Raw genomic sequence first — 12,753 nt, 5'->3', positions numbered from 1 at the left:
GAAGTTCATTAGCGACTAAAATACTACAGACACTCGATCAAACGTGCGTCTATCTTGAACGATAGAAACGGACCGGAAAATATGTAATCTTTTAAGAGTGAAATTTAATTAAATGTCACAGATGTTCGCGTTTTGCGATATAACTTTGTATTTCGGAAAATAGTAAGATAAAATTATTCGTAACTAATATTTGATCTAAATTAATCGCAAGTAATGCTATAACATTTAACGCCTGGCTTTTGGTTTACGTGCATCATTTTTTGGAAAAACTTGTAGGTCGCGAAAATTCAATTTAAAATGAAGTAAGGCACGTCTGTAAACAATTAAGGATTGTTGCATTCAGATTATCAGAATATCACCAGTAAGTCGGCACAAATAATTATTATTATTATACGCTAGCTAGATAGCAAAGCAGGAAAACGCAAAAATGGTGCAATAACGAATCTTCGCCGTGAGGTTATATTGCCGACTTCTTGTCCTGAATATGCCGATTGAAATTACAGTGTTTGTGATGTTAACCGATTTACGGGTTCTTTGCGAGCAGACGCAAGTTTAATTAAACGAGAGAGATTTCCCAAGCTCGTCTGTAATTGATAAATTAGAAACCCGAACTACAAAAATTGACGCATGGCGCCGGAGAGGCGGAAACCGAATCTTGTTATCGAATCCCGTTGGATTCGATTACTTTGGGATTCGAATCTTCCGGATTCGGTACTCTATATTGCCCATCCCTAGTCTTGGGTGTATCTTTTGTACAATTTTTTACATATTCAATAAAGCAACTGATTGGACAATGAAACAAAACATGTAGCTGAAAATGTAAAAATATATTTCATCCAACAACATGCAAAATTTCTGGAATTGTCCTGTAGTGTCACTTGGAATAGCCCATCAGATAAAGAACCATCCACAGTTGAAACTGATGCATCCGATGTTGATATCGCTTTTGTGTTGGCCCGCAATGGGTGTCTTGTGACCTGTTTATCTCGTGCACTGGGCAATAGTGAAAAGCGATATCCTGCAATAGAAAAAGAAGCTATGGCAATAACAGAGGCGACACGTACATGGGGGCTCTATTTACATGGACGCTATTTCAGATTGTTGACCGCTCAAAAAATAAATATTATATCTTCCTAAGCTGCAATTTCAGTTTTCTCCGAGTTTATGGACTCAAAACATCCGTATAGCATTATATTGTAGACTTTTTCTGACTTAATGTAGCTCAAAAGTAAGAAACAGCAAATGTTTCCTCGAAAGACACTAAATAAACCAAACTAAAACACGTGAAAACGGTTTACTTTAAGAGGTTGCTAACGATGTTTTAAACTTCATATTTGAAAATTAAAAAATTAGCATACTGCAATACGCACCCTATTTACTGAAAATATAAAATAATTTTCCTTAGCGGGGTGAAATTCCGCAAATACTGTAAAGAATGTAGATTAACTTAAGATGATAGTCCTAAAATGTTTCTTTACATGCAAGAAGAATTCTAAATATTATTCGTGACTTAATAACCTATGAATACAGGAGCATTCTTGGTTTTCGTAAACTGATATTATATATATAACTTTACAATAACAAATATAACTTTGAATGGATTATTTTACCATTGACTTTTCATGCGTTTCTCACATAAAATTCCTTGTTGGGAATTAAATTCACTATTCGAAATTTTTACTATTATAGAGAGAGAGAGAGACAGAGCAGGAGAGAATGTGACTGGGGGTCACTGAGCATGAAAAGCTTCATATATTATAGATACAGATATATAAAGGAGTTTGTCTGTTGATCTGTTCTGTAAAATCGAATAGCGAATCATAAGTAGGGATGGCGAAATCGAGTCCGGATTTGAAAACAGATTCGATTCTTCGCGGAATCGACTGGAATTGATTCTGATGCATTAGAATCGATTCTCGAGGTTAAAACTTGAATTGCTAGCAATGTGTAACGTTTTGTGGCAATTCCTTCACATATATGTATAAACTGTCTTACTGCTATGTTTGTTGAGTTGCTACGACGCCGCAAACTTCACTTTATAAATATCTCGCCAGGAGGTTTTTACGTTTATTTATTTCTAGAATCCCTTTGGGTTCTGAGGGATTTTTTTTGTGCGATTTTGTCTCCTGTGACAGATTGGATACCCATACTACTTAGTTTGGGCTTTCTTTTCCGTTCATATTTTTGAACATAGCTCTCTTGTTTGATGTTTTATCAGGAGTGGGATTCAGCCAGTTCGCACCGGTTCTATAGAACCGTCTCACGGAATTTTATGAGATCAGCGAACCGGTTAGCATTGCCGAAAACAACATGACTTTTTGTAACAGAACCGGCTGAAAATATGACATTTGTGTGATGGAACCGGCTGACAAAAATTTTGAATCCATCCACTGGTTATATAATACTGATTAGGTGGGTATGTTTTCTGGGTAAAATATGTCGAGGAATCGAGAATCAGAATCGAAAATTTAGAAATCGGATAAGAATCGAATACTTGTAAGTAGTAATACTTGTAAGTAGTCATACTTAGCATCCTTCCGGCGCGGCGGTGTGGCTCAACGGGCTAAGCGTTAGGAATACGCTCGCCACCGCACCTCTAATTACTCTGCGTGGGTTCGCAGGTTCGAATCCCATGCAGGGATGGTTATGTGCGAGAGGATTGCTGGACTCCTCGCCGTCGTTGGGTGGTTCACGTAACCGCTGGTCGGTTACGGCTTCCTCCACCACCAAGTCCATGGTTCCGAAAACAAACAATACAGTAAAACTAATCCCATACCCGACTTGGAATGGTAACCGGACGAGAGGCCGTGGTTCGCCATATGGATAAGCCGTCTTATCGGCTTTCCTCTCCCCCGGGATAAATATGTAAATCCTATCCTATCCTATCCTAACTCGAAATGGAAAACCTGAATAACAACAGTTGCTTGTCTACATAAGTTTCTTATCTGCCATATTTATATAAAAAATGCATTGACCAATGCAAATTATTCATGTACCACAATATAGCAATGGGTGCGAGTATTGCCTTGCAACCTGGCCTAACTTTTCGTTTTCACCTTATTGTGTTATTATGAGTTGTAGTAGGTTTTCATTTTATATAGCAGTGGTCGGCAACCACCGGGCCGCGTCCCATTGCCAGTCCGCGAAAAGGTTACTGCCGGGCCGCAGAGAGGTGACACAAAACGGACAAAGCCGTGATAAAACCTCCGCAATCTAACCACAAACCCTACGACTATAACAGCACTCAACAGCAAACCAGGCAAACATAACGCAATTGACCAGCATGTCTGACTTCACAAACAATTGCCATGTCAGTATGTCGTAATGATTCTGGTTCAAATGTTTCCTCTACGCCCGTATAAGAATGTCTGTCTCTCATCAATACGAATAAGATCTCTTCAACAAAATGGTTCTCACTATCTCCACTACTGACTCGAAGCTAACCGTTCATATCTAGTCAGCGCTAATTCTATACTTCAAAATCAGGATAATCATAAAGTTAGCACCTCGGGTGAAAAAATTAGTTTGTCAAAACAAACATCTATCAATACCCGGACTAGAGTCAGAAGGTATGCGGACATTGTTACTTTCCCTGAAAACTTATTAATGTGAGGCCTGGTTTTCAATATTGAAAACTACAAAAACGAAAAATCGAAGTAGGCTGGACGTAAGACCTTTTAGTATGTTGTCAACAGAAAATTTTCCAATGCCCGTATAATAATTTGCATATGCTTAGTTCGTTTGTATGTATTGAGGTGGTCCGCCAAAATTTTGGTCGTGCTTTACCGGTCCGTCACTTGAAAAAGGTTGCCGACCACTGCTATATAACATAAAATTTCGGAGCTCTGTATCCACTTTATCCGGTATTCATTTAATTATGACGAATACCAATCCTTGCTGCTCAGCTCTTCAAAATTTCCTCCCTGTTTCAAGCTTGGATTTCTTTCCAATAGCGCCCAAATTTATCATAGATTGGAAGATGGAACAACTACATAATCGTGTTAAACATCAATACTCTGTATTTTGTGAAAAAAAAATATTGCTGATGTTGTTGCAATCAATAGCCCAAGTGGCGGTTCTGCGTCTCTCAAATTAGTATCAATGTAACAACGAGAATATCGGTCGGAGACCGAAGACTTATCGATCTAATGTTAGGGGATCCCTCAAAACAGAAACTGCGGGTTCGATTCATTTGCTCTGACTCTTGGCCGGATGTCCCATCACTGATTAATTATTAACTCGCTAATTCGCCGATCAAGATCGATAAGTATTAACAATGCAAAATGATTTAATAAGCTCTGATATTAATAATTTTTCACATATTTCTAAATTGCTGCATGCGGCTCTTATACCAAAAAATTTTGCCCGCTCCTGACATATACGATACGATATATGATAGTGTGCTTTCCATAAAATGCCCCGATGCAGTTTTTCTGAATAGAAATTCGAAGCGTCAGCAAATTACATCGTTTTGAATATACCTGGTGGCAATCATGCGCTGAACAACATCCTTTATTATCTTATTGTACTTCTTTTGGTCTGAGAGTATTCTAGCCTCTTTATATCGATATGAGCCTTTGTGTATTGCAAATGTTTTTATATCACACAAACAAATTATTTTTTATAGTTTTTTATGTAGTGCTTCACTGTATATAAATATATATATCACCACACGCGTTGTTGATACAAAGCCTTAATACAGTCCTATATTTACCCTTACATAATATTGTTAGAATAGCATAATATGTATATATAAAAAAAATCTGGTATTAGCAAGGTGCAAGCTTAGATTCATTCTTGAAATAGAATATACGAGAATGCAGTCATTGATTTGGTAGATTATCAAACTCATAAATTCTACACCTTTTTTATGTTAGCTCGTATTGAAGGTACTATTTCACAACTTCTATGATGCCAGAATTTCAGTAAATCACACAGATAATAGGAAGAAAACAACGAATGTATGTAGTCGGAATTAAAACTCATAATCTTTAAATTGGTGCCCATAAATATCATGAAAACAGTTTGTCCATACTAGAACAATAGGAAAAATGTGTTAGAGTGAGAATACGGTAATACGATACGGTAATACGACAATATACTGAAGAACTCCAGGTGCCCTCTAATAAATAACCCCGCTACTACTCCACATTACAATCATCGTTGTGTAATATCGGGTCTGATGGTAGAAATGTGATATACATACAGGGTGTCCAAAAAAATTCGCCCGAACTTATATAACAGTTCTCATTTATCATTCAATAAAATTTATCTAAACTTGCAAGTGTTATAACTATCAAATCGGGCAAAACTTTTTGGACACCCTGTATATATATATATAAGTAAATACATTTATATTTGGATTGAAACTTACTTTCTAAACCTACGTTCTCGAAAAAATATTACGAGGATTTTTCGATTTGAACTTATTGTGGATTTGAAACAAGTAACATCAATGTGTATATGAGCAGAATCAAAAAATTATAATTTCTTCAGTCTTCCTCAGCAGAGCTTAACATATTGCTGTAAATATAAAAGATAAGGCATTAATTGACATTGACCATTTCAAGTTACATCAACATAATCACAAATTCTCACTATTCATGAATAATAACTAAGAGAAGAAACGAATTTGAAATGTGTTTATATTGTAAATATAGATTTACTGGTGATAATAAGACAGTATAATTTTAGTTTTAATAATAAAACTTACGGAAATTGCACATAGGTCCAACCCATCCAGAATTGCAGGTACATGCAGGATTATTCGATGCATCGTAACTTCCTTCAACACACACTATGCAACAAAATACGTTAATTTGAAAGTTGCACTATTTTAAAGTTCGATTTAAAAAATAGTCAATTGAATAACGTTTATATTGTTATACCCATATAATATTGTAAATTTACCAGGCATTGTGTTTGCAAATGAAAATCTGAAATATGGATAATGTTTCGGTTAGTAATTTATATTGCCTTTACTTCGGTGATAAGAGGTGATTTTATGAATTAATATTATTCCTTGTAAATTTTTTTTTACCTAATTCTAATTTTCTTCTTCATTATCGTAGCTTTGTTTTGTTTGATGGAAACAATTTGGGTCTAGCAATGGACAGAACATATAAAGTACAATCTTCCACTAAGTTTATATTAAAATTGTACTATATTTGTATTGGACAGAAAATATTTTATATTTCCATAGTAAAAAAGCTTCAATGAATCTGATATTTTTCCGAATGCTTGATGATATATTCGCGCAAATATCTTTTTCACATGCGCATATCATTCATAATTCAAACTTAGCAAGCTGTATACTCACTTATATTACACGCTTCTCCGAACCAATTCGCAGTGCAAGAACAATCGACCGACGCAGAATTTGTAGGAGATCCGTTGATGCAGTCTACACGTATAAAAAGCAACTGTTACTGATATTTAACATCAGTATCTATTGGCACAAACAGACACAATTAAATTTCACTTAAAGTAAATTATTCATCGCTATTGTCCGCAAATAAGGAACAAATCGACTCTTTTCAAGGTCATGGGCTCTTCAAGTATTGAAACAATTCAATATATATTGTCGCAATATTACTTCGTAATATGATTTGCGTGTTCTATTGAAAATGCAGTTCTCCCATCTACTGTGTTAGCATTTCTCTCGATAATAAAATCTACAGAACGGTTAATGAAGAAAGTTTTACTGAATTAAGAAAGAGAAACATGTGACGGTGCACCACGCAGACAGACGTTTGTAGTTACTTACCGGAAAAATCAAAACCATCGTCTGGTCCTCCACTGATACTGGTGATACCATTACGTGTGCTTCCACTAAATCCTGAATGGCCTGGGCGTTTATTCACAATAACGACACCTCCGGTAGAAGCTGGAATAAAACATATGCATATGTCATTCATTCATAATGATTTGTAGGATAAATTTGTAAGCTATCAAACAGGTTCTATGTATTGAGTATCAACGTTGTCACTGGATTACTTAGTGAATTACAATTCATTATGTATTATATTTTATATGTCGTCACGCTAATGACCGAATTGCGTAAGTCATTTTTGGCGGTTTTGAGTTTTTCATAAAATAGGTATCTATGTAATGCTGCAGACCTGTCTGTTAACTCAGATTTTATTTTAAGAATTCTGAAACCCATAAAAATAGAGATTTTGTATAATATGCAAATTTGTTCAATTGTTTCGTCACAATGAATTATCTTTGTTAACGCAGGACTATTGTGACGTCACAAAGGCAAAATAACCTCGGCGAAGGATTTTTGAGTTTTTGCATCTCAGATTCTAGCTCGGCGCTTATAAATTTCAATTTGTACTACAGTATAGGAAGGCGTGCACATGTAATATTCACTGTCTGAGTCCAATTCACCTTGGTTGGCTTTTATATAAGGGTACATTGCTGTTTTATTCTCTATATTTAACTTTAGTCTAATTTCGGTGGATGTGCAGAGCGTGCTATATTGATGAAATATATATTTTGAAACATAAAAAATAATGTAATTGAAACAGATTAGCTATTTTGGGGATTAGACATCGTATATACTAAGGATTACATTCGTTTTTGAATTGTTTGGTTTTCAGGACTGGTACATATAGTCAAGTTGCAAAATTGCGTATGTCCCCTAGTCATAAACACATTTCTGCCTAAGTCATAGTGCGCCATTATGACGTCACATGACTGCGTCATACAAATCAACTTAAATCCGGCTACGATCAAAAAATTGAACTATGGCAAATTATTGACTCTCAATGGCATAGAAATATCATTAGAAAGTTTTTAACGTTTTTCTCAAAACTGCTAAAAATGACTTACGCAATTCGCGTGACGATGTGTGAACTATTACTACTCGATCGATTACTACTATTTTTTTATATTCACACTAAATTGATATTTCTGTTGTAAAATTGATATCAATTTTAATAAGGATTAAAAACAAGATGAGACTTACCAGTTATCTGTTCGTCATGAATAGCTGCAAGGCATATTGGTGTTTTGTCATTGTAGATTCCGTCTCCCACGATATCAACCAAGTTCGGGCTGCAGTTATCCGGGCAAGTGAATATGAATGAACTTGGTTGGCCTGACACGGTTTGTAAGCAATCTGGATCTATTGTGGCTAATATCAAAAAAATCGCAACCATCTTTTGTATCCCTTATGGTGCCTATACGTAATGGATGCAACATGCATGTCTAAAGCGTGCGTTTCTTTACATTCCACAGTAATACATCTCAAACGTGTCGGATTTTTTCAGACACCGAACATATGTCATAAGTCAAAACACCAATCAAAATATACCTTACAATGATTTTTTTTCGTCATTATAGTGGCGAATTACATAGATACTTACATACTTTCATGTTAACACAAGCATAAGTAAAATGCCATTCTAATAATCACCACATTATAGCACACCGATTTAAACGAAACTTACTGCATCTTTAATTATTAAGACAATTATTCATAAATAAAAATGCACACAATGTTACTCCTTACTTGAAAATCTGAACGCAAGTTCATACGTAGTTAACAGCCTTGGGTTAATTCCACGTAAAAATGGAGCGTTGGCGTATAATATAATCCCTGGTTGTTTCTCAACAACGACGGCACCCGCACTTCCAGCTGTGAAAATATTTTGTTAAATCAGCGTTTGTATAAATTTTCGTGACCAAAATACAGAGAGAATTGGACATATATGAGCCATGTCTGCCAAGCGTCAGGTAATAGCGCAAAAATGTTCTTTAGCAGATTACACTTAGTGCTTGCCACTTTTTATGAAACAAACATTGTACATTTTTTGACAAATTATATCATAAAAAATCATATGTTGCGGCCGCAGAATGGAAAAGATTTTTTTATTCCATACCTAGCGAACTCCTAGTAACCTCCATGTGTAAATTGGATTCCACCGGCTGTTGATTTCAAAATATATATGAATAAAACATGTAAAATTGGTGTCACTTTATAGCCGTGGTCGGCAAACTTTATGTACTTGCGGGCCAAATATCCACTTTTCCGGTAGCGTGCGGGCCACATTAATTTCCGCCTATGAACAATCGCCACATTTGACTTCAAATTATGGCGCTATCGCACCTTCTATTCCTGTGTTAAACGCCTGTAATAATTGGACGTGTATAAGGCCTTTTTTATTTGTTTTCAAACAATTCTATGTTTTTATTTACTTATTAACAGAGTGAAGGATGATGTTGTTTCTGTGTCCTGGCTAAAACGGGAACTTCGTTGCCCCGCGGTACGTCGTCCAATTGACGATCTGCCAAGCGGTTACGAAATTTAATCTCAGCGTAATCGATTTTAGATAGAACTGCTCACAGCAATATGTGCTCACTTCACGTTTTACACTGTCGCACAGATGAGCAGTGGCGCAGCCCGGGCTCTCCGGGTCGAATTTCGTTTTTGCAATGGCACGTTTAACATCAAATATCTTAATAACTGCGATGCTGACTTGGCATATCGAGCAAACTGGTTTTGAAGTGCGCGAGAAAGAAAAATATTTTTCCTTTCAAGCACTTTGGAATGTTCGACACCTCGTCGCAAACTTCCCTCCGTTTCCAAAACTTTTTTAAATTTTGAAAATCCAAATAAACTTGACTTATAATTACAACCAACAATGGGACGTTCATCAAGCAAACGACTTGCAACGGACGCTACTTTCTATAAAACATGCGACGTACAGCGGCACTTGTTACCACATAAATCTATGTGAATACAATACATTTAGCATCAATTCTTGTTTTATGAATTAAAAGTCATCCGAGGAACGCAAAAAATTTGTTCTCGGGCCGCAGTTTGCCGACCCCTGCTTTATAAGGTACTATTGATTCTTTTTAAATATATTTTCCACCTGATAATGCTTCGTCATAAATTGCAGCAATGCAAATGAGCGATCGTATCGCGAATATGTTAGCCTGTTCATCATAAACTAAGTCAGATCTAAAAAGCTGGATAATCTTTTCGCAATCAGCCGGGCAGTTAAATACAAAAACTTCCTGATCAATATCTTCTGCTGCAACTGCACAATCAGGTGAAACTCGATCTAGAAATGAAGAATTTTCATCTCAATCATTCTTTAATACTTAGGGTGATACTGTTACGACTGAGTGGAGAACACATTTTCTCATGATCTCCTGAGTTAAACTTTTGTTATATTCAGGCGTTAAACATTTTAAGAGATATATCTAATATCCACCACTTTACCACATTATTGCTACCAAGTATATGCATGTTGAAAATATATATAGAGCCTAACCTGTGTAAACAGTTGGTATTTTCTACCTATGCATTTTGTTACATGTTTCATAGTAATAGTGTATCTCAGTTTTTTTGCATTCATCGAAAAAAAAAATATCAAGAATACTATTTCTTGTTCTCGTAATTGAAAAACACTGATGTGTACAAAGATGTCTCCGTTTCAAAAAAACTTATCTTTCCAACAAAAACTGACATAATTGTGCAAAAAAATTACATTTCGTGATCAATGATGATTGCAAAAATGCCCACATAGAAGAATATTTGTATTTGAAGAAATCATTAGTGAATATCAATAATGTTATTTTGAATATTAATTCAAGAATAAATCCAATGACAAAAAAGGCAGGGTTAGCGTGATGTTTTAGGTTACATTTCGTACATTTGACATCGGCGCCAAATAGTTAATTCAGTTTCAATATACAATATATAAGTTTTAGACAAATAACTCTTAATTTTTTTTATCTATATTTAAATATCGAATATTGCGGAAGCAAGTTTTTAACGTATTCAATGCAAGAATTAATAAATTAAATATCATTACCAATATCGTCATCATTTAATCTTTTAGTTAGGGGATAAATAAAATAACGAGTGACCACGAGCTTTCAAGTTGAAGTGATATGATAATTCTTAGTTGCGAGTAACAACCGAGACCATAAAAGATTTTAAGAGGACACTTTCTTGTGTTATGTATTTTTTTTTTAATATAATGTATCTCAAAGCAAGGCCCTGATCCGTCTCAAATCAAATACCAATGAAAGATTAGCATGCGACCATCGACGTGCTAATAGTCACTTGTTTGGTAATTGCGATTGACGCAATACTTGAAATAATTCAAACCAATGATGACAAAAGAGTAGTCAGACGAAATAAATTTTGCAATCCGGAAGTTCGAGTGACAAAATTGTAGGATAATTTTTTTTAATGACAAGTTGGATTAGGATGAAACGAGAGCACATCTACTAATACATAGACCGGATTTGAACGATTACAAAAAAGCCAGAGCTCTTTTTGGTGAAGACATTTGAGATACAAATTAATGTCAAAAAACATTTTTTATTTAAATTTATAAAAAAGAAATCCTCAATTTCATCTAAGAACAATACTTCCCAAAAATGCTATGGGAAATAATTAATAGTATTTACCTTCATATCGAAAGAATACGGTGGCGCTGGATGGTGCACTGGCAGGGGCTATTGTATTGACCCCGTTATCGCTCCCCGCCAACATTGTCGGAGGAGGGGTTCTTCTTAGTTTAAGGAAAACGACTTTTTCTCCTGTAACTGTTAAAATATTTAGCGTTTTATATTATTTTTCCAGCAGCATTTCATACTTACATGTACGGATTTTATAATTATGAAACTCCAGTAGATCACTAAATTGTAGCATGCAGAGTGCGGTGAGAAGCGAGCGACAACATTTTATCTTATTGGTTATTAAAATTTCAATTAATGTAATTCAATTAAGTAGTGGCGTTGAGCGATCAGCTATTGTGATACACAAAACATCTATCATTTAAATGGCAATTATAATATTTTTAGGGCTTAACTTATTCATTTTAATAAATTGTTCAACGTTGCTATGTGGTGATTTGAATTGATAGCTGGGATGATCAATTATATACCTGGAACGTACATATATTGAAGAAGAAATATTGTAGGACTTGACATTTTTCCACTGTTTTTGACTTACATATACAGCATACTTATGGCCCGCTAAAGTTATTTCTATAATCGGTGTTTCAATACCGAAATTCTATAGGAATCAAAAGATCAAATTCAAGAAATTCTGTAGTAGGATCAATTTGAAATCCCGCAAAGTGTTTAGTTCATAGCTATACAATATATCAACTTATCAATATCACCTGGGGCTGCATCAGCGTGTATCGCAGCAGCACAAACCAGAGAATCCGGTTGAAAAGCAGCTGGTCCACCTACAACATACACATCTCCGATATCACAATTTGCGGGGCATTCAAGAGTGGAAACACTTCCCCCCAAATCCTCAAATCTTATTTCGCATTCTGCTGGTTGCAAAGCTGGAAAATATATAGGACTGTAGTGTAAGAAAGCGTGAAGATATCAAGACCTCGCTTTGAGCAGACTACGCAAAACCGGAACCATGAGTTTAGGGGTTGGGAAGGAGGATGGGAAGTACCGACTAAATTTGCCAACTTTTGGCCACAAATAATAGTTTTTTCATAAACAATGGAAGATAATTTGCATATACAAAATATATAATTGATTTCGCTCACCATCAGTTGCAAGAATACATAATGAGATAACCAAAACAACAATTGCCAACATTGTTTCTCGATGATGCTTTATACTTTTAAATGTCGATCAGTATGTAACCGGAGTCCAGCTGAATTCTTTATCAATATTCGATATGAACCGAACCGATGCCTTTTATAGACTCCTCCTACCGCATGCTAGAAAAAAAGGCTGAAGACTTATTTGAAA

The 12,753-nt window shown here is 35.4% G+C and overlaps 1 protein-coding gene across 1 annotated transcript; it reads right to left on the bottom strand.

Annotated features, from left to right (window-relative positions):
• Window positions 1–5,397: 5,397 nt before the first annotated feature.
• LOC120337927 (uncharacterized) lies at window positions 5,398–12,597 on the bottom strand. Its single transcript, XM_078117137.1, has 10 exons — window positions 12,546–12,597; window positions 12,156–12,329; window positions 11,437–11,574; window positions 9,885–10,076; window positions 8,519–8,644; window positions 7,973–8,140; window positions 6,767–6,886; window positions 6,320–6,403; window positions 5,714–5,797; window positions 5,398–5,523 (listed from the first exon to the last, which is right to left on the bottom strand). The coding sequence occupies exons 1-10, from the start codon at window positions 12,595–12,597 to the stop codon at window positions 5,513–5,515; spliced, it is 1,149 nt and encodes a 382-aa protein (XP_077973263.1). The 3' UTR covers window positions 5,398–5,512.
• Between the last annotated feature and the right edge of the window lie 156 nt (window positions 12,598–12,753).

The sequence above is a fragment of the Styela clava genome, chromosome 10, assembly GCF_964204865.1.
Source record: "Styela clava chromosome 10, kaStyClav1.hap1.2, whole genome shotgun sequence".
NCBI classification, from domain to species: domain Eukaryota; kingdom Metazoa; phylum Chordata; class Ascidiacea; order Stolidobranchia; family Styelidae; genus Styela; species Styela clava.
The sequence above is the reverse complement of the archived record's forward strand: the minus strand, read 5'-3'. Positions and strand labels throughout refer to the sequence as shown.

Bases quoted from the DNA above. Each gene is read 5' to 3' on its own strand.
- LOC120337927 (XM_078117137.1), bottom strand. From the start codon at position 12,597: ATGTTGGCAATTGTTGTTTTGGTTATCTCATTATGTATTCTTGCAACT. The intron at 8,141-8,518 runs GTAAGGAGTAAC...TTTTGATATTAG, and splicing joins ACTTGCGTTCAGATTTTCAA to CCACAATAGATCCAGATTGC. The intron at 6,887-7,972 runs GTAAGTCTCATC...GTTTTATTCCAG, and splicing joins TCATGACGAACAGATAACTG to CTTCTACCGGAGGTGTCGTT.